A 23,326-nucleotide genomic window follows, 5' to 3' on the forward strand; every position below is an offset into this window, starting at 1 on the left:
AACAGTTGTGATATTATCCATGACGATTCCCCACTTTCTGCCATTGTAGGATGGAGGCCATGACTCAGAGAGAGATCGCAGCACTACGCCAGTGTGAGTCTCACGCGAACATCGTCACACTCCACGAGGTCTATACTGATCAGGTATGTCTTTGCACCACTGTATATATACCTCGCTATAGAAATTTTGCTGTTTTAAGCTAATTATAATATCTTCAGACTAATCATAATCATGTCCATCTTTTTTATAATTTTAATTTTGATTTTTTTACTTTTGTGTACATACCTGGTCACATACAGTATGTTCCAACACTACTGTCACTACTATTATTTTTCATTCCCATTTTCTCCGTTCCATCCCTCCTAGTACCATACGTATCTGGTCATGGAGCTGTTGCGTGGTGGAGAGCTGTTGGAGCGAATAAGGAAAAAGAAGATGTTTGCAGAATGGGAGGCCAGTCAGCTGATGAAGAGCCTGGTGTCAGCGGTCAGCTACATGCATGAGGCTGGAGTCGTGCATCGAGACCTCAAACCAGAGGTAGAGCAGTACAGAGAGAAAGAATTACAAATATAACAGATTATTATTATGGAAAACTAGCAAAAACTCATTTTTGTGTCCGTGATGTTTGCTCAAATAAGCACCTCTCATATTTTCTTCAGTAATTACAATTTTTAATTGAAACAACAAAAACTGTAATTAAAGTTTTAATTTAGCTGAAACTGAAACCCCTTAAAGGGTTAGTTCAGCCAAAAATGAAATTTGTCATTAATGACCCTAATGTCGTTCCACACCCGTAAGACCTCCGTTCATCTTCAGAACACACTTTAAAATATTTTATATTTAGTCAGAGAGCGTATCCAAGTGTATCCACACTGTACTGTCCATGTCCAGAAAGGGAATAAAAACATCATCAGTAGTCCATATGTGTGGACTACACATCAGTGGGTTAATAAGAATCTCTTGAAGCATCGAAAATACATTTTGGTCCAAAAATAACAAAAAGTACGACTTTATTCAGCATTGTCTTCTCTTCCGCGTTTGTTTTCAAACCTCAAATAAAGATTCAAATGGTTATGAATCAGCGGATTGATTCATGATTCGGATCGCCAATGTCACATGATTTCAACAGTTTGGCAGTTTGACACACGATCCGAATCATGAATCAATACGCTGACAAGTTAATTACATTTTTGGGTGAACTAACCCTTTATTGGCACCCACCTATTTGAGAATAGATGTGAAAATGTAAACTTCAATGGTTGTAATTCAAGAATATAGACCTCTGTTTGGTCTTGTTTGAAGACAGATTATTGCTGAAGTAAAAAGAACTTGAAAATGAATGTGAAAAAGTTGTTTAAATTTACTGTAAATCAAATGTTTTTATTTTATATAAAATATATATTTTACAAAATCATTTTTACTGTAAAATTACTAAAGCCGTATATCTAACCAAGTTGTGTTCCAAATTTGAAATTTAAATCACAAAAAAATTACGTTCCTATTAGATTTTGTTTAGGCGATGTACCAAAGATCGCCACCGGGTGTCACGCATTCCTGTGATTGTTTTTTCTTTTTTCTTTTCTGGTTATTTTTTTTAAATTAAAATTAATAAATTTATTTTCAAATATCACTTATATCACAAAATAGTTGCCAAATATGGATCCTTGAGATACTTTTCTGATATGCGTTTTGTCAGGATTAGTTAAGGTTGTGGTTTTAAAGCAGCACCAGGTAACTTTTGCTCTCGGGGTCCCCCTACAGTTGGGAAAAAATATTGTCCTCTACTACTGTCGTAAAGCGTCTCAATCAGCTCCCTAGTTCACTAGTCAGGGAACTGATTAGGACATAAATCAATGGGCTGACTCCCTGATCAGTGCCCTGACAACTGAACAAGGGAGCAGATTGAGACGGGCTCTTCCCCTAGTGGGCGGTGGCAGATTTAATATTACAAAACTACTTTAAAGCAGAACTAGGTAGCTTTTCAACTTTCATAATATATTTTCAAGACTCTTGTGATGATACATCGACTTACAATAGGTTGAATGACACGTCTGCCATAGCCTGATGGGGTCTGTATCGTTTTTAATCGTACTTTTAAACTTCGGGTTTCGGGTAGTAACCCGAGAACAAAAAGAACTACAAAATTCGACTGCTTTATGGCGTGTACGTCACTTTCACCACTTCCTTACATTCGGACGTGCGAGCCCTCGTTTGTTTGTCGGATGTTATAGTCATGTCCAAAGCACATTTGTGTTCCAAAGGTCCAATTAAGCTCTTATGGAAATATTGATTTGATTCACTTAAATCTGACAAATTTTCAAACTGTTTGACAGAAATCAACATCTCAGGAAAATGATATGGGGTTTCTAATCAAAATATGACTTTGTTACGAAACTGTGATGATTTCATACATGACCTCTGTAGAGAATGCCGGGACTTAAAGTGTGTTTATCAGGCATTCTTGGAGAATTGGAAAATACATTATACATCAATATTCTTATGAAATATGAGGTGGTATTATGAAAATATTCTCAATTATTACTCCCATTATTACACATCTTTTTTCATTACATTTTGCCCCAAGAATACATTAATATGCAAATTAGATCCAGTGTATAGATGCATTGCATAGAATGGGAATGGCATTTATGGGGATTTTACCCGTGTTATATCAAATCATTCTGTCTCATTTCATAGCTCAGTTGAGAATCGTCTTTATACAAAGTTTGAACATAAAAAGCTTAAAGCCATTTTTTTTTTAAATAAATGGGGTCTGTTTTCTTCTACAGAGGGACATGCATAGGATAACATCTTTTCTTAAAATCTTTTTTAAAAATGTCTTTTTATTAAATTTGTTTCTTATGCTCCAATGAAAGAAATGACCTAAAAAACAAAACCAAAAAAGAAATAATAATAATAATTAAATTATTCTCAGGGGCATATGTCACGACTCATTAAAGAGCATCAAAATGTTATGTATTGTTAATTTTTATTATAGAATTGATGGAATTTGAAAGCTTGGACCTTATTTCATATCAAAAGTAACAAATTGAACATTGTCATTCAGCTGAAACCGAAATTGATTTTCACTAAAATTTCAGTGCATCACAAATACTAATGTTGTCATGATACTCAAATGTATAACTTCGATACAATACCTTCCCATTACAAATCTAGTGAAATGCTATAATCATCTGTCCACAAAATCTTTTCTCATTATGCGAATTTGAAAAAAAAAGAAGAAGCATAAATGGTGCATATCTCCCAAATGCATATTAAACTCTGCATATGCAGCACACGGGATCATCTGCAGGAACCAGATCATGAGCTGCACACACTTATTTAATTAAAACACACACTGCAGTGTTTCAACTCGCTGTGAGAGAAGAGCGAGAAAAACCTCAGCTGGCTTCAGTGCATCGAGAAATGAGTAAAAAAGAGATTTGATTATTGAGAATCGATTATGTATTGTGTGGATTCATTGCGGTTTGAACAATAGAATGGCAAACAAATAAATTAACGCAGGGATGGATAACTAACTAACATAGAGTGAAGAAATGAGCAGCCTTAGTGCCTTTCTAATGAATTCTCTCTCTAAACGTCTAAATGGATGCTGTCAAGCGTTGAGGAAAGCATTATGCTCACATCTGTTGCCGCACTAACTGGCCGTGCTCTAGACGGTTTCTCGTTCTCTCATTCAGATCTCCCGTCAGCTGTGTGATCATCACTCGTAGTTTGCTTGATTTCACTTCTGTGATATTACGTATTCAGCATTCACTCTGTGCTCGGCTATCCATGTGCTGATTTCGTCTCCGTGCTGTGGAATTTTAATGTGCGGTCCACATCTGATGACTGTCAACATTAATCTTCATCAGCGGGATTTTTTTCCTAAATGAGATCTTTCGGCCATCACAATATGATACGCATTGCACGTTTCAACATCGCGATGAATCATAATTGGATCAGAACATGCACATTAAGTCAAATGACTGTAACATAGAACATCTTGTGGTTTATTGTGTTGAAGCATAGCAGTATGTCACGTATTGTCTCTCTGTTTTTCACCTCCACTTGCAGAACGTGCTGTTTGCCGATGAGTCGGATGACTCCGTGTTAAAGGTGATTGATTTTGGTTTTGCGCGGTTGTTTCCAGCGGGGAGCGGCAGTGCCCCCCTTCAGACCCCTTGCTTTACCCTGCAGTACGCCGCGCCAGAGCTCTTCCACAGCTCGGGATATGACCAGGCGTGCGACCTCTGGAGCCTGGGGGTGATCTTGGTATGTGTGAGCGTTTATATATTTATGAATGAAGTATTATTTTAGACCGGACCGCCGAATGTATTGTTTTAGTCAGGGGAGAGGTCAGTGTTGGAGAATATTATTACACTGTAAAAGTTACCTGGTTGCCTTAAAATGTTGAGTTTATTGAAATTAAAAATTTGAGTTGATACAATGAAGGAAATTTGTTTAATAAATAGAAACTCAAAATATGATTGTATCTGAAACACATAAACATTTTGATAAATCATGAAAATAGCACTATTTGGCATGCTTCACTGCGTCATCAGAAATAAAGCATACACAATTACCCAATATGCTTACAAAATATTTTAATAATGTTTTAATAAAGGCTGTCGAATCTCAAAAAATGTTCATTGTATTAACTCAACATTTTAATTTCAATGAACTCCAAATTTTAAGGTAACCAGGTAACTTTTTTTCCTAAATATTTTTTTTACAGTGTAGGGGTATAACAATATATCATGTAACAAATACATTGCAATTTATATTTATTGTGGATAGTTCGCCCAAATTTAAAATGAATGAGTGAGGGAAAAAAAGGAGTTTTAGTGTCAGTACTATAAGAAACTACTATATATAATGTATTATAATGCAATAGGGGAATATTTGTGGGTGCTGATAATGTCAAATGTCTTGTGCTACCAATAAAAAGTGCCTACAGCTTCAGAATCAGGAATATTTTTATTCTGGTGTAACCATTGTCCTGTGCTTTGGTTTACCAACACCAAGTCAAACATTTCCACTCCCAATGTAATATTAAATTTAGCATTTTAATCAACAGTACAGTTTGTGTCAACCTTTTACCATATGTCCTGGAGGATCGTATTGGGAGTTCGGTATCGTGATATGTATTGAATTGTGACATGAGGGAATCGTTACACAAGTGTTGGGTGTAACTAGTCACAAGTAATTAGTTGCTGTAATTTAATTACTTTTCCCTGAAAAGTAAAGTAAGAGATTACTCTTATTTTTTCTGCAATTTAATTAGTTACTTCTGATGTAATTGAACTAAATACTGTGTATAGACTGTGGAACAATTATATATAATACAATAGTGGAATTAACATATGTCTAACTTTAAAATGTGTGTTTTTATGTATCCTCACATTTCACAAGAGTAATTTATGTAGTTTTATATTATTTAGTTGAATGAATTAAGAGCCATTTCATATCTATCCTTGAATTACTAAGGATTTTTGGAGAGAGTAATTTGTACAGTAATCTAATTACACCATTGAAGATAATGTGTAAGTAACTAGTAATTCATATTTTTTTTAGAGTATCTTACCCAACACAAATTTACACCCCTTAATAATTTGTTACATCAAATTGAATAAATAGAAAACTTTAAAACATGAGTTTATTTTGATAAATTCCAAAAGTAATCTTTACTTCTACTGTTCAAATGTAAAAACCAAAATGTAATTTGCTAATATTATTAATGTTGTTCTTTTTGTCAGTACACCATGCTCTCTGGCCAAGTTCCATTCCAGAGTGAGAAAAAAGGCATGACCTCATCGCATGCAGCTGACATCATGCACAAGATCAAAGAGGGAGATTTCTCATTGGATGGGGAAGCCTGGAAGGGTGTGTCCGAAGAAGCCAAAGATCTAGTGAGAGGTACTATAAGTGCAAGATTTGTTAAAGGATGACTTTATTATTCTTTATATAATTAATATTGCACACCTGGTTTGATTAGAGTTTGGTATGTTTGGACTTGGATACACATCCAGAAACTGTACCAGAGTCTGCATAAAAAGGTGGTCGGGTACGGTACATGTAATCTCCATTATGGTTCGCCTCTGATATAAATGTGATCGGAAATGAACCGCTGTGGATGATGTGTGATTAAGCCAAAGTGTGTGTGGTCCTGGTAAACCCCATTGTTTTGGTCCCTATGAGGAAAACAGCTAATAAATCAGAATTATGGTTCTTTGATAATGTAAAAATGCAGTTTTCTGTGATTTTGTACGGTTTAGGATTAGAGAATAGAATATATATGCAATAAAGTACTATAACGAAACGGGAACGAAACGGGCTATACAATCCAAACTAATAAACAAAATGTAAATAAAAAACATGGTTTGTCTTACCTTACAACTCTCCGCAAAACAAATATAAATCCCATCATTTCACGTCAATGAAAGCAACAGATATAAGCTGCATTTAGGTAGCCTGGATGCCAGACGAATTTAGCCCCGCCCACAACATTTTTAGGTCGGGCGGTTCGGTCTGGACTCGATCCATAGAGCAGTAATCCCCGAACAGAAACTGTTCGGACCAATTAAATCATCAGGACGGGCTTTAGATGATGACGGACAGATGATCAACAGTAACGTAATCATGCACGTCATCAAAGGGGCTTGGATTATATTTGTTCAAATGGTGTTTGGGTGGTAAAATGTGTGTTATTTTGGCAAGGTTGCTTGCTAAAATTCACACTCATGGGTCTATACATCACATAATAGTCGCTTTAACAAGCAGACATGGAAAAAAATGCAGACTTGGCAACACAGTGCAGTTGAGTTCTGTTGACATTTGACAACTAACGTTATGGGTCACGTTGCTCTGATTGGTTATAAGTCTATCCAATTGATGTCTTTCCTGGTTCGGTTGAAACACGCCCCATAATCACAGCCCAATGGAGCAGTATCAGACTCATTTTCTGACTTGAATTGAGTATGACCACGTCAGGCATTCAGGTGTACTGGTAAGATCATTTGGTCGCATTAGTTAGAATGATAATGAATATTATTGTGTTTTTGAGCATCTGAGACTTACTTTCAATTTCACTTGCGGCAGTTTGCGTGTTGGTTTTCTTTACTCATTTCCAGCGATGCATGTTGCAGTAGCGCCCTCATATCTGGCTACAACATAGCCTATAACACGCTCTAACATGTTAATTTTTTTTAACAATTTGCCAGGTGTTAAATTTATATATGTGGTTTAATCAACCATATGCATTCACACTGGCCCAGTTTCGTCTGAAATGTGTCTCAGACCACCTTCTGAATTGAATTGTTTGAAATAATTATTTTGTCTCAAGAATTAGGAAGGCATTTACTCTTGGTCTTTTCACAATTGTATAGATATCTGATCAGAGAAAACGCATTAAGTGGCCAGGTGTAAAAAGGCCATAACTCTGGCAGCTGCGCTGAAGGAACGCTCACTGCTGCTGCTGATGGCAGGGACTCTGAACTACTAGCCAGTCTTGACAGTCGTGGAAGCATGGTCTCGTGATGTTTCCATCAGTACAGCAAAGCTCATAATTTCGTTTAATAAATGAATGTCTAAAACATAAAAAGGAGAAGCCTAAAACAGGCCCGAAGCCCAGTCGCGTTTGAGGTATGACGTGAAAATTGGCCTAGAGCCCAACCCTAGAGGCATAAATAAGTCCAGTCAGGGCTCTATTTCTGGGTACTCAAATTGTTTTACGTATGGAAGGGAGGAATCTCTTCATCCACCATTGGTGGAGAGGTGACAGAGTAATGAAGTCAACCAGTATATATGTCTATTGAAAGCATGGAAACCCAACGTGTGTGTGTGCTTACTGACTTTCCTGACAAGCTGGACTGACACTGCAAGCAGAGAGATAAACCTTTGTAGTACAGCAGAAGATAGATGCACAACATTGAGGCACACAACATTATCCACTTTGCCGCCTTCTCCTGCATTGTTGTTACCTAGCAACAGAAGTAAACGGATTCCATTTTAAGGACACAAATGTAGCGTAGTTCTGACCCCAAACGTACTGGTGTACTTAATTATAATTAATAAATTCATTTTAATATCATATATATATATATTCAACATTTCAATATCCAATTAAAAAATAGAAAAATTGACAAGCTATAGTTCAAATGTTTTTCTGTCTTGCCTATCTTAAAATGTAATTTAAAAAATGTGGAAATTAGCAGAATTTTTTTTATACAACCTCTTATTTACGTAAACATTTGACCCAAATGCTTGTTCAACTAGTAAAATGATTAGTTGCATACCATAATAATAGCCCATTTTAAAAGTTTCTAGCATTTCAGTTTAAAAAAAAAGTGTCCATATTTAAAATGCAAAAGCGCTGACATTATGGATTTGGACAGCAATAAAATCACTGACTAGCCCCGGTAAATTTGAAAATTACCTTGCGTCCACATGAGAAACAATTACTGTCTGAAACTGGCTATAGATTCCTTTTTATTTTTTTGTTCATTTCTGTATCTAAAAATCAGATTCAGTAGTAAAATCAGATGGCCGTTTCTGAGATTGGATATTATCCTTCCTTACCTTTACAGAAAATCCATTTGGATAACCTGAATGTCATTTAAATCAGGTTTAGGATTATGGTCCAATTGAGGATTCACTCAGAAAAGCCCTTGCTACAGGATCTGCTAGTTCTTCTGTGAAATTGGTGGGTATCGTCCATAGTTACTGAATTGCAATCTATGGGTTTAGAACACTGAGACATGTGAAAATTACTTGCGTTCACCCAATACTTGGAGTCTCTATTGATTACGACCCGAAATAGCTGCAATACGTTTTAATACCTTTATAGCACTCCAAAGCTTTTGATGAGTGAGTCCTGACCCAGCCATCAGGGACCTGCAGGCACTCGAACGCATTTCAGTCCAATTTCAGCACAAGTGCTTGTTATTATAGCTGTCATTTGATCATCTAGATTGAGATGGATGAGGTTCAGAGCCCTGGTGGAAGGAAAGAGTGTGATGGTCCCCGAGGATGGTGGTTTAGTGGCTGAAGGATCCTTATATTGGCAGCCCCAGAATTAGCTTCCATCTCAAGTTTTATCTCCCTCTTCATCTTCACAGGTTTGTTAACCGTAGATCCTGAGCGGCGGCTGAAGCTCTCGGCTCTGAAAGTGAATGCCTGGCTTCAGGGAGGTGGCGTCATGTCCTCCACCCCTCTCTGCACCCCTGATGTCCTGGAGTCCACCGGCCCGACTGTCCGTACCTATGTCAACGCCACCTACAAGGTCAAGTATACATATTTTTGTCTGCTGTATTGAGTAGTGATGCACCAGAGTAAAATGCTTGTCATGAGGAATGTTATTTATTACGTACAGTTACTAGCAGTACCAAATGGAATAACAAAAATAATGCTTGCTTTTGTGATTGCTGATGTTGGTACATCCGTTCCTTCTTCTGCATAAGAGAGATTAACCAGCTCATCTACATCTAACCTACATACAATATAAAATACATTGATGATAATTATGTTTACATGCACACTCATAATGCGATTATAATTGGATTTTGCCAATATTGCGATTAGACTTGTTAGTGCGCCAAGAGTATCACTTTCACATTGTTTGTTTTTGTGCCCGAAAGGGCAATTCGTTTTTGCAACAAGACCAGCAACATGCATAAAAGACATTTTACAAACATTAAAACACCTAAAAAACAACACAAGTTCAGCCACCCAAATGTCTACCTACCTCCCACAACTCCTCCCATTCCCGAAGAAACCGCTGCAGGAATAAATGAATGTTTATACCTATTGCTTCTAACAGTGGGAGATCTAAGTCTAAGAAAGGTAGAAAATTAAATTCAGACTGTAGGGGAAGGGAGTTATTCATTAAAATGGATTGGGCTTTCCTTACGACCTGACAGTTATACAAGTCAGTAGGGTGACTCTGATGAGCTCCCATAGTTTTACTACTGGTATTGACTATTTTCACCACCGCATTCTTATTTTTAACACTAAGGCCGCCATACCAGCATAATGAAAAGAAAGTTATAACTGACTCAATGTAAGACTTATAAAAAGAAGTCCTCAACGACCTATCAATATTAGACTTAGATCCTTTCCACAAAACAGGTCTTGTTGGCCCTTTTTTACAAATAATCTCCACATTGGAATTAAACTTTAAACTACAAACGAAAATTTCTAATTCTACAAATTAAATTTAAAACTAAAATTAAATACCCCAAATACTTTTCCACCAATTCACCATTCTGCTCTTTAATAATTGTGCTCATTAGGTCCGTTTGATTCACTTTCGATATCTATTTGATTAACTTTTCGATATGTTAAAATCGATAAGCATATCCTTTGTTTTAGACACATTTATTTGCAGACATTGCCCGTCACACCACTACGCGATGGTCATTCTCATCAGCACGAAGGAGTCTCACAACAGCTGAATCATCTACGTATTTTAAAATAAATCTATTTTCATGCCTATTTCGGCAGTCCAAAGATCAAAAGCTTCTCTACTAAGACATGTGGTTGTATCATATTAAAAGCTGATGAAAAAAAAACAACAAATAAAATTCTAGCATGAGTCTGCATGCCTAAGTATCAAATTGAGCAGGGTAGCTGTAGCATCTCCCACCCCTCGTGCGGGTCTAACTAAAGGGGGTCAAATGAGTCTTCGACCTTCATAAGAAGCTCTTTTTTCCAGCAATCTTTCAGAACTCTTAATTACCAAGGTAGTTAAAGCGACTGGCCTAAAATCATTTAATATAACTGAGTGAGTAATTTTTGCCACAGTGGAAGTTTTCCATAATCTTGGCACCTTCTGTTGATCAAGTGACAGTTCAAAGATGTAATAAAAAAAAGGTGCCAATTGTTCTGCACAGGAAATAAGCGTCCGACCCTCGATGTTATCAAGGCCAGGACTTTTCCTGGCTTTTGAATGTTTAAGCGCATTGATTTTTCAGCAAAAGGGACAAGGCTACTGCCAGATAAATTAATTTTTTTGCTCACGAATAATGTCACTAAAATCATAAATATTAAAGCTTGCATAAAATTCATTAAATGTCTGTGCCAGTTTAAAATCATCACTACTTCCTTCCATTACCACTTTAGAATGTCTACTATGTCTACTTAAGCCATCTTACACTGAGGCCAAATTATTATTTTTTAATAATTATTATTCTATCTTTCCTTCATATTGCAACTTTGGTTATTTCCAGTTTCACTTCCTTTTTCAGCCGATCCGACTCAATTAAATTTCCTTCCCGAAATGCCCTCTTTCTTTTAAAAAAAAGCATCTTAAGTGATTGTTATCCATGGTTTATCATTTGGATGCACTTCCACAGATCTTACAGGAATATTATCGACACAGTAGTTCACATAACAGCGAACAACATTAGTAAGATCATCTACATCAACACAGGACTCTTTAAATATTTCCCAGTCAGTACATTCAAACAACCTATTAAACTTGAAATTGAATCTTCAATCCAAATTTTAGACTGTCTGATTAGAGTTTCCCCCTCTTTAGGGCTGTGTAATACAGTGGGATCAGTTGGATACAATTATGGTCAGCCCCACCTATTGGGGGAAAAGGGAGAGATGTATATGCACCCTTTATCGAACCATAACACAAGTCTATAGTCCTGTTATGTCTAGTTAGACATGTGACACATTGATGGAAGTCTCTCAGAGTCTTATCCAAAAGACAATGGTTAAAATCACCCATGATTAACATTGGTGCATCAGGAGAGATACGTCGCAATCTCTGGGTTACTTGCTTTGTACTCTTAGCGGCTTTATCCGCATTTGCTCTGGGGTTGAACGATATGGCCTAAAAAAAAAAAAAAAGATTTACGGTTTAAAATGAACCGTACTTAAAATCAATCTGCAGATGACAAAGAAATTGTTCAAAAGTTCTAACTTTATTTTGTTTAGGTAAAATATCTGCGGCTTGGGGTCCAAAACTTTCAGCATGTGAATAAACCCTGACTATTACACAGTATAAATGGGCATTAAATCTTTTGTAGTATACATATCAAAGGTTTATGAATTGAAATTCAGATAAAATGAACTTTTATTAACAACAGTAATGTGCAAAAAAGTATAGGGAAAATTAAATATAATGCTTTTATTAAATATAGGTTACCATTGTTATTCAATAGTCTCACACTGAACTGACCAACAGTTTATGTGATTAATAAAGGAGCTCTTTACTTGTTTTCTGTGTAATTGAGATTTTTTTTGGTTTTTCATGCCAGGCATTTAATTATTATTATTTTTTAATAAAAGTGCTTGTTTGCAAAACGGTCTACACATAAAAAAAAAAACAAAAAAAAAAAAACATTTGACAATTGTTTTCCTCAATACCCCTTTAAACTTTTAGTTTTACAAATCATCACTTTAAAAATAACATTAAAATGGGATATTTAGAGCTTTGGAGTGCTGGAAAAAAGTGTGAAGCTCTTGAAACCCCTTGAAAAAGTGCTTGAGTTTCAATCTCAAAAGGTTGTACGAACCCTGAGAAAAATAATCACAACAACAATAAATCCATGTCGTGTTACTACATTAAAATCATGATGAATGTTGGTGATTTGTGACTGAAACCCCTGACTTTTGTTAATGATGTTTCTCCTGGTCTCCACATCAGCTCTGTTTGATCTGATATCAGTGGTTTATAACAGAGATATGAGCCGAACGCTTCCACTAGATCTCGCAGTAGCGATGCTGTGTGTGAGTTCGTGTGTCCGGACTTCAAACACACTTTGCAGCGTTAATTTGCATTATTGTTAATTTTTCTGCAAAAAAACTAACCAATTACGAATGACACTTTGTTGTAAGACACTGTCCTGTTTGTTTGTGTAGCCTATCTCTATGGCAAATGCGCGCGGGGAGGGCTGAGCCATTACGGGAGCCCAGAGGGGAGCGTCGGTGGAGGTTAAAGAAAAAAACGATTTTCATTCGCAAAAATCGACATAAACTACACACTCGAGTTATTCGATAAAATCGGTTTATCGCCAAGTCCTAGGTGAACGTAAACAAAAGTAACAAAAATTTGAGGAAATTTGCATTAAAGATTTAAAGTGGGGGTATACTCGTAAAATTAAAGGTTCTTAAATGGTTCTTTGGCAGGGTGTATGGTTCCATGAAGAACCTTTAATAGACAAAGAACCTTTCCATTGCACAAAAGGTTCTTTGAAGAGCAAAAGGTTCTTAAGATTTTAAAATGGTTAGAAAAAAATGGTTCTTTAAAGAACCTTTCACAAAACGCTTCTTTAGGGAACCAAAAATGGTTCTTCTCTGGCATCACTGTGAAATCCATTTTTGGTTCTTCCTGGCAACTTTATTTTTAAGGGTGTACCGATACTGACAGCAGTTCAACTTCTTGAGTACATAGTCTTTCTCTCACAATAATATTCTTGCAGTACATTTGATTCACATAGAGCCAAACTCGTCATGCCCGTAGTAGTGGCATCTCTATCCAGACGAACCGTCTATGGTAATGTCTGAGTCTCTGTCAGAGAGCCATGTCTCTGTAATGGCCAATACACATGCATCTCTAAACTCCTGTTGGAACCGCACATGATCTTGCAACTCATCCGTTTTATTTAGAAGGAATTGAACGTTCATTAGAATAACGGATGGTAGGGGAATACGGGAGAGAGATTGTTTTTTCAGCCTTGCAAGAAATCCACCTCGCTTACCAAGTTTTCTGGGTCTCCGTGGATAATCACCCATCGTTTTACTCTCTCCATGCTGCAGGTTTTTGTAACCGTTCAAGTTGGAGAAAACAAGATCAGTTTGCTTGTTAACCTGAGGGATATTCTGCTGCGGTAGAAAATCTCTACTATATCTGATTATTGGTTGATTAGACTAAGAATAGACTAAGAGTTCGCCAAAAAACACGACATACACAAAAACAGAAAGGCCTTCCATGTTTGTCTCCCAACAAACAATTCATCAAACGATCCGTTTATATTCCTTTAGTGAAACTTTCTTCAGACTGCTGCCTCAAAAGAAATAAAAAAGAAATTCCATGTGCAACTTAAACAAACATTTACATATATGCATTTGGCAGACGCTTTTATCCTAAGGTACACATTTTACATTTTTGTCAATTCTTGTCAATTCATTTGTCAACTTTTTTATCAATTGTACATTTTTGTTAATTCAAACGCACAAAGAAATCAGACAAGCGTAGTCTTTCTGCCAGTCGCCGCACGAGCATGCGCCCTGGCCTTTTACACAGTATTCCCTTTATAATCACTAAAAGCTGTCACTCATTAATGAACGTGATCTCAAAAAGTTGAGTTTACATAATGTCTGAGAGGATTGTCGTGCGCGTAGAACTCAGCACTGGACAGAAACTCGAGCAGTGAGCTGATTCTAACCTCAACACCTGTGATTGGCTTGTCTGGCTATCCCCAGACCAAGCTCAATTTAAGATTGGTCTGGGGAGTCTGCTCTGTATTTTCTACTGCACAAGAGGCGTGATCGACGAGCATTATTCGAATGACTCTGTACGCAATTGGATAGTCCTTCAACCAATCAGACCACAAGAGGCGTGATCAACAGGCAACGACCCATCGCTTCTCTATCCGTCATCGTGTTATACCCGCCAATGGCACGCCAGATGGATAAGCCAGTCTGTGATTGGTTTCCGCATAAGTGTAACAGAAGCAGTAGAAATGAATGTACTGGTTTCCAGACTGAGTTGCCGGGCGAAATCAAATCGCCGGCAGATCAGGCTGGGTTTACCCAGTCTAGTGATTGGCCATTGCTTCAAGAAATCTAAGAAACATTACTCACTAGGGATGGGTACCGAAACCCGGTATTAAATTAGCCCCGGTGCTAAATTATGAAAGACCGCAGTATCGATAAGCTCTGACGCTGTCAGTTCTGCTGTCGGTACTGGAGCAATGACACAAATACACTTACTATTTACTTTTGCTACATAGATATTGTGAATTCTATATTGCCAGTGGTTTCTATAAGCAATAATATTAAACTATGTGTGTTACATTGTTGCAAGTCGAAAACCAGAAGAGAGGGAAAGCGATCTCTCCTGCGGATCTACAGTGTTCATGACATGATCAGTCCATGCTTAATGAGTGACGATGGCCAACAAAAGCTTAGTCTGGTTATACTTCAGGCCTGTGATATTAATCTAATTGTATTTTTGATTTTTGGTTGCCAAGAATTATAAATAGATGACGAGGTAAAACTATTATTTTTTTTTATTAAAAACGTTACTTATTGCGCAACTTCCTTCCCTTCACAGCGGTGAGCATTGGTTCCCCCCAAACCCTAAACTTAACGTCAGAACCAGCACAATCTGTGATTTATTGTTAAATGCAGTCTCTACTGTTGCTAAATTTAGGGACATGTTTGTTAATAAATAGATTGCGCTATTAAAGGGTTACTTCAGCAATTAGCATATGGCGTTGTATCAGTAGAAACCCTGGAGTATATTCGAATGTAGCGAAAATACAGATACACACTGGATCCTTTGCCAACTCTTATTCGCTAATAATATATGCTCTTATTACCTAAACCAGCAGTTATGGGCATCTTTTCCCTCTAAAAGCAATCAGTAGCAGAAGCAGCAGGCGGCAGTGGTCTGAGGGAGAAAATTACACGCTATTATGAAGTCCGTCTCCCTCTATCCGGAGGGGGGCACCAAGCCCCCCTGACTCCCCTCTGGCGCCGGGCCTGTTTTTGTTTTTTTTCCCATGCTGGAAACCAATGCTGCCTCTTGTCTTTTTGCCACTCTGTGGGCATACCCTCTATTCTCTGCTTTAAGCTCATAATCGCAGTAACCATATTCACATTAAACTATGTGACGTAGCCTATGCTGATTTTAATCTCAATAAACACGCATGTAAACACCTTAATCGCATTATTACCGCTCTGACCAAAGTGCACATGCTCTGTTCTACATCAATATCGTGTGCCGTTCACACAACTTCATGAATTAACTCAGTGACATTATTCTGAAGTTCTCTCTTCTCCAAATCACTAAACTCTATCAACACAACTTGCTTTGCAGTCTCTGCTCCGTATCTTCATCTAGACGACACGAAGAACGCGACAGCAGTGTACTAGCGTAGGTAACCCCGGCATTGCAATGTTCATCACGGTGCCAAATAATATCCAGTACATCCATAAAAAAATATTTTGAACTTGATGTGAGTAGACTAAACGGCCCCTTTCATAGTAGGGATGTGACGGTGAGGAAATGTTCCAACTGGTATATTGACGTGTGACAATACCGGTATTACCGACTGGGGTTTTAAATCACTAATTCTATCTCAATCAATCAAACAATCAATCAACTTTATTTATATAGCGCTTTTATAATGACGATTTTTTTCAAAGCAGCTTCACAGTGTTAAACAGGACAATATTGCAACAGAATTAGATTTGGCTGTACAGTCGTTCTGGAGAAAACAGGGATGTTATCAGCTTATTTTATCATAGAGCGACAATGTTGGCAGATCAGTATTATAGTTTATAGAATTAAATAAGACCTTATTAATTCATTTTATTTGTATGTTTAGTAGAATAACTTGGATCATAATTTTAGTGTCCTCAACCGAGCAAGCCAAGTCAAAGGCGACCAAAAGAACCAAAACCCCATCAGGGCATGATGGAGAAAAAAAAACCTTGGGAGAAACCAGACTCAGTCGGGGTGCCAGTTCTCCTCTGGCCTATTAACACACCGTGTATGATTATTATTCTGGCAACATTACAGGTCAGAAATCATATTAGATCAGAATATTAAACATTTCTGGGTATCATGCAAGAGACAAGTTTATTTAGGATGGCGCGTCGATTAGACGAGAGGATGAATATTTGAATCTAAACCTAAAGTAAAATACACACGGCTGTTCAGGCATTCATAATGGATTGGATTATCGCTAAATTATCATCTTTGACCGTTGTGCCATGTTTCGCAGCTTTGTCAATGTGTCACGCTCGAGACCCAGCCTTCTTTTCCATTCTTCAGCATTGCAGAAGTTGGATACTATTATGCGCATCTCTGGTTTTTAAGAGCAAACACGCGTTCAATGTGGTCAACATTGAAAATATTTTGGTGCTGATGTGTGAATCGTATCGTTAAAAAGCCAGTACGCCACTGCGTGAACAGCATATTTATGTATTTACCATTAAAGTCATTCTGGTAATTTACCAGTATTGCTGTGTGAAAGAAGCTATTGACGGGTAAAATATAACCATACTTATTAGTGAATAATTAAAATAAGTAAAATTCTATATAAACTGGAGTGAAGAGTTGTGCTTGTCATATATACATCTTACTTCAAAGCGTTTCTAAGGATGCTGATTTTTAAAAGACAGATTGAGATGGCAAATGGGAACACATTATTAGTTTAATAACTTAGTCAATCAGGAGACTAATATTGATTACGTTACGTGTCCGAAGTTGTAAAGAGCGATACATAAAACATTACCATTCTGATACATGGACTAGACCATGTGTGAATGAGTGGAGGCGGGGCTCATTTACATATTCATGAACCGTGTATACTAAATGAAGCAAGGGCGTAGTTACGTTCAAGCTATTTTAAGGCATGAATACTTTTTTTTTCACAGGAAATAACATTTTAATATGACATTTTGGAGATCAATGAGCTTTAATGGGTGAAATGATTGTCTACAGGGGGACTTTAAGATTCTTTGTTGTGTAATCTGTAATCTGCCTTGCGTCATGATATATCTTTGCTCCCACAGGCATTTAACCGGGGGAAGCGTGAGGGGTTCTTCCTTAAAAGCGTCGACAATGCGCCGCTAGCTAAACGTCGGAAGATGAAAATGACCAGTACTGGTGTGGAGACAAGGCGCAGCTCATCCTCCTCATCTTCCTCCTCTTCCTCATCCGCTTCCCATTCCAAGACGCAGAATTGCCAATCTCTGAATCCCCATGAGGACCCTAAACTGTGACATCTCCTGTTGCTCTGATGTGGTGAGAGAAGAGAATGTATTGTAAAGGTTTTACAGGATGAAAAAGACATATAGAAAAGACTAAAGCGAAATAATATAACCTTTATATGTCAGCGAATTCAACATTTTATCGAAGTCTCTTCAGGAGTAAAACCCTGTGCGGGCAAGATCAACATTTTGCAAGTCATTTGGAGGAAAAGAGGATTTTTAATCATGGTGGCTCTCTGTAAACACGATGCCAAGGAAATGATCTACATTACAAAGGAAACTCAGATGCCGTTTCTATTGCAACAATTTTTTTTCTTCTTTATCATTTGAGACTATAGACATTTTAATGAATGTAAAAATTCTATGTCATGTGGTGGGGTTTCTACTTGTATTTAGAGAGCTCTTTAACTGCAAAGACGATTGAATCTGAGATCAGGGAAAGCTGAAATGTTATGAAATGGTGGTCGAGAGAGCCACAAGAGAGCAAAGCCATATGTGAGAATTACAGTGGACTTGTATTTTAAGGATCCACCGAGCAAAGCTTTATGTGAGTCATGTACATATCACTACTTTCAGAAGTTTTCTCGATGTTTGCATGGTATAGTATTTTAAACGTTTTACATTTTTAGAAACCTATGAAGTCAGACCACACCAAGTCACCGAATCACCAGTTACAATACAGGACTTGTCAAGGAAATTGATGAGGATATTTCCTCATTTCTACCCTCACTTTTGGGTGAATCTCACAAAGGAATGTCAGTTGTATTTCTCCTCAAAATCAAAAGAAACAATTGTTTAGAAATAAATTATATTATATTGGTAACAATTTGTTAACATTAGTTTATGTACTCTATTAACTAACACAAACTAACAACGAAAAATACATTGGTTACAGTATTTATTCATTTGTGTTAGTCAAAAACAAACAGTATTAATTAATGTTAACAAATACAACTTTTGATTTTAGTAATGTAAGTGTTGAAATTAATATTGACTAAGATTAATAATGTTATTGTTAATTCTTATTATATGGTAACACTTTACAATACAGTTTCATTAGTTAACTAATATAATATAATTATTATATTTAATTAAAGGATCATTAAATACCATTAAATGATAGTTAACCACAATTCCCCCTTCCAAATTGTTGGGGGGATTCTTTACTTAGATACGGTAATGAAAATGATTGTCCACACATTATTTTTTTAAAATTCAAATCAGCACAATTAAATTGTGTACCAATTATGCCATGTGTAGATAAAATTGTACTAATGTGAAAAAATGATGAAACATTTTTCATATAATAATAATATTCCATTACGGTAATTAAAAAGTACTATAAATTGTATTTCTAATGCAAAAATAATTTGATGTGAAATATACCCAGACGTTTCTTTACAGTTACTGTGAGATTCACCTTTTTCTGCCTTGTGTGTTTTTATTGCTAATTATAACGTGACGTGTGTAGAGATCACTTTATATACCATCTCTAACTTATGCCGGGTTCAGACTACACAATATTTTTCCCAACCAATCATCACTTGCCGTCTTTGACAACGTTTTATGTCATAGAGAAGGCGGAACTAGCGACTGACTTCAGGAAATAAGAGTGTAAACAAACACCGGCTGTGTCAGAAATCACATGCTCTCTTGAGCAGGTGAAGTAATTACTTCACGGCCGCAAAAAAAAGTATGTTCTATATAGTATGAATGTAATCCGGACGTACTACAGTCGCCATGCTGTCATTTATAAATCCTAAATCCTCTCCCGTGGCCTCATGGGATAGTAAAGTAGCTCAGCAGAAGTAGGTCATGCGTAGAGTTACGTGCTACTTAAACACAAAGAAGCTGGCGAACGGCAGTCTTTCGAATCAGCTTTGACTGCAACTCTGCAAGACTTGGAGTTAAGCTTTTCTTTGAGAAAAGAACAAAGAACGGCACTGAAGTCATTCTTAAGAAGGAAAGATGTGTTCGGAGTTTTGCAGACCGGATACGGCGAATGTTAAAACGATCAGCTAGCTCCGCTTCACCTTCTTCGTTGCTCTGGTTGTAGCTCTATCCTGTTGCGTGCAGAGGGAGTTTGAAATACAGCCATTTATCCCGCGTAGGGAAGTATGTGATTTTGGATGCAGCCACTGGCTACTGAAGCGATGTTTTAGCTTAATGCTAAATCCAGTGCTCACCAGGTTCCAGAAGCACCTCGGCTATTCGCTCTGTCATGGTAGGCCCACAAGGAAAAATCATAAAAGCAGGATTATTGTTGCCGTAGCTCAACAAACCTCTCCTCCTTTGCGTAATCCTACCTAGAGCCTAGTGTAGAACCAAATTTTTTTTTTGAGACGTTGTGAAACTATGACACAGTATACAAGATAAAACGATAATTCTTGCGTTATGCGATCGATATTGTCATTTATGAATCACCACGACACCCTACGTCAAATGGATTTCGCCAAAATCAGGCTGATATCGTGTAGTCTGAACCTAGACTGATTTTTAAAAAGTTTGTATATGTGAAACGGTGGCTTTCGAAATCAGATTGTCATCATCTTTATCAGTGTACTTGAAATGTTGTGCTTCTTTAATAGTGCGCACACTCTTGTGTCTTCTACTGAGCTGTGAGATCCGAACATCCACTGCCTGTTCAACTCTTATCTAGCGACTGAAAGGGCTGAGGTTCACAAGACAGCAATCAATCCCTCACATTCTTAAGGGCTTTCACATCCACACTGTTATCCAATGGCAAGTGTGAGAAAAGATGGCAATGGCGTCCCTTCCTATTTCTCTTTGTTATTAACCGTCTTCACAGCCATTAGTCTTGCAATATTTTCAACTTGTAGTTTGATGTACAAGCATTCAGACATTTTAGTGTCGAGTCTTTCTGCTGAACGCGCTGTATAAATCGACCAAACAACATTTCGGATTCCAAACGCGTGTCGAGCTGACGGTTTTATGAAGATGCAAACAGGTGTCGAGTCCCAGTAAAACGCCTCCAACATTGTTATATAAACTACGCTTTTCTTTTAAGAGGTGTGCAGCTGGCAGGTATGAACAATTTAACAGTCAAATTGATTGTTTGGCACTGTTTTTATTGAAATATCATATACGTCTTTTGTTTGTGCCAAAATAATCAGTTAATGGAGGATAATATTGTCTGTAATACAGTTTTGCACACGAGATGCACTAGTCGGGGGTTTTATGCCTTTGTTTTTCACAAGCGATGCTTCTATCAGCTTTACATTGATGGAAACGGTGCAACTGTTTGTGAAAAGAGTGGAACAAATTCAGCACATTCTGATGCGTATCTGCAAGGGGTTCAAATGCAAGACTTTCAGATGAAATCAGCAGAGTTACGTTGCGCCGTATTATGAACATGAGTTTGACTTTGTCTTTTAAGGGATGATGAACACTGATTTTACACTATTGTTTTAGGTAACTTCTTCTGTCGCACAAGTTTTTCATGTCAATGTGTTTGGGCTTTAAAACAGTAATTTTTTTTTGTATTTATTTCTTTTTACTTGCTCTCTATATATCTTCATTCACAGTGTTAATGGCTTTCTGCTTAATGTAGTTTAGATTTTTGTTGTTTAAGAACCATCTTATAAGATCACGTGCACTGTTAGTTATACAAATGTACATTTTGATAGCAAAATTTTAATAGATATGATTTGATGTATGAAGGGTGAGCTTGCTGTGTCTTGTCTTTTATGGCTTGAGTTTGGTCTGCGTATTTTATGTTAAAATTCTGATTTGCATGTTTTGTTTTGTTTAAAAAAAAAATGTTTTCCTAATAACTTAAATGTTCTGTCTCTGCCCAAAAAAATGTTTTGTAATAAAAGAATTATAGAGTGGAAATGAAATGCACTTTTGTAAGAATAAATGAGATGCATTGCTGTGCTTTAAGAACAATCCAAAGCATCAAGTATAAAAATATACTCCTCTCTAAAAATGTTTCTTCTTTAGCCATTTTTACTGCTATGTAACTCCCACTTCGATGCTTTCAAAAACGTAAAAACGTAAAAACAAATCCAAAAATGAACCTCATTGGTTTTTGCTGAAGCTCAAACGTGATGCGTAACACGAGAATGAACCTCATTGGTTCTTGCTGAAGCTCAAACGTGATGCGTAACACGAGAATGAACCTCATTGGTTCTTGCTGAAGCTCAAACGTGATGCGTAACACGAGAATGAACCTCATTGGTTCTTGCTGAAGCTCAAACGTGCTGCGCAACACGAGAATTAATCGCATTGGTTCTCACACGTCAAACAAACACGCTTTGAGCTTCTGTTTACCACAACTGATGTGTGAGTTGATGAATGTTTCAGCATGTAAATCGAGTCTCTTCAGAAAATTTTGATTAAACCACTCAATTCATATAAATCAGTTGTACGATCTCTTTATGAAAGATCGGTCATTTCATTTGTGTTCTGAAGATAAAGTCTTACGGTTTGGCATGAGGGTGAGTAATTGATGAAAGCATTTTCATTTTTGGGTTAACTAACCCTTTAGGATTCTGGCCTGACCCCCCAGATAGATGACCAACTCTTGAAAGTGTGCCAGTGACTGTTGGCAGTGTGAAATAAATGAGGAAATGAGAAATGTTATTTGTTCCAGGCAACTCCACAGTGCTAATCCTTTATTCTGAAAACCTTATTGCATCTTTGAAAGTGTGTGTGACCAGAAGGGTCTTCCAAAGAGCATGTCGCCACAGGGACTTACGGGTCCGTAATTAATCTTTGGCCCGAACCATCTTGATAGTGAGGGGGAGACTATGTACAAAATATCACAGGTATATGAAATTATATATATTTTTCAGCTGTGGTGGAAAAGACAATAATTTTAAAATAAAACTATTTAGTCTTTGTAAAGTAATTTCATAGCTAAAAAATGTTCTAAATTCAGTTCATTATTTTATTTAAATATTCACAAAAATCGTAACATGTCTGACAGTTTTTAAAACATTTAGATGGTTTTATGATTATTTCTCTATTTTTATTTATTTATTTATTTACACAATCTTAGATTTAACGTAATAAATAGCCTACTATTTATGATGATTATCATAGTTTTTGAGACTGGCTAGGTTTTATTGTTTTACTGTTGTGATCAATGAATAAATCCATTCTCCAAACCGCTTGTCCTGAGAAGAGTCAAAGGCACAAAATAAGACTTTTTAAAAGTTATAATCCAAGAGCATAGATTGTTGGCTGGTCTTGATTTGTGTGTGTGTGTGTGTGTGTGTGTGTGTGTGTGTGTGTGTGTGTGTGTGTGTGTGTGTGTGTGTGTATTTCACTCGCAGAAATACAAATTCTTGAAATCGAATTCAATTTTAACTAGTAAAAACTATAATTCTTGATATCTGTAATT

At 36.9% G+C, this 23,326-nt stretch overlaps 1 protein-coding gene across 1 annotated transcript in view; it reads left to right on the plus strand.

Annotated features, from left to right (window-relative positions):
• rps6ka4 (ribosomal protein S6 kinase, polypeptide 4) overlaps positions 1-22,306 on the plus strand; it is a 46,395-nt gene extending 24,089 nt beyond the window's left edge. The window contains exons 13-18 of the mRNA XM_067437714.1: positions 50-143; positions 367-537; positions 4,078-4,275; positions 5,760-5,919; positions 9,120-9,283; positions 17,761-22,306. Of these exons, the coding sequence (XP_067293815.1) occupies positions 50-143; positions 367-537; positions 4,078-4,275; positions 5,760-5,919; positions 9,120-9,283; positions 17,761-17,970 (997 nt within the window). The 3' untranslated portion in view covers positions 17,971-22,306. The remainder of the gene's footprint in view (positions 1-49; positions 144-366; positions 538-4,077; positions 4,276-5,759; positions 5,920-9,119; positions 9,284-17,760) is intronic.
• The last annotated feature ends 1,020 nt before the right edge of the window (positions 22,307-23,326 follow it).

The sequence above is a fragment of the Pseudorasbora parva genome, chromosome 3, assembly GCF_024679245.1.
Source record: "Pseudorasbora parva isolate DD20220531a chromosome 3, ASM2467924v1, whole genome shotgun sequence".
Lineage (NCBI taxonomy): Eukaryota > Metazoa > Chordata > Actinopteri > Cypriniformes > Gobionidae > Pseudorasbora > Pseudorasbora parva.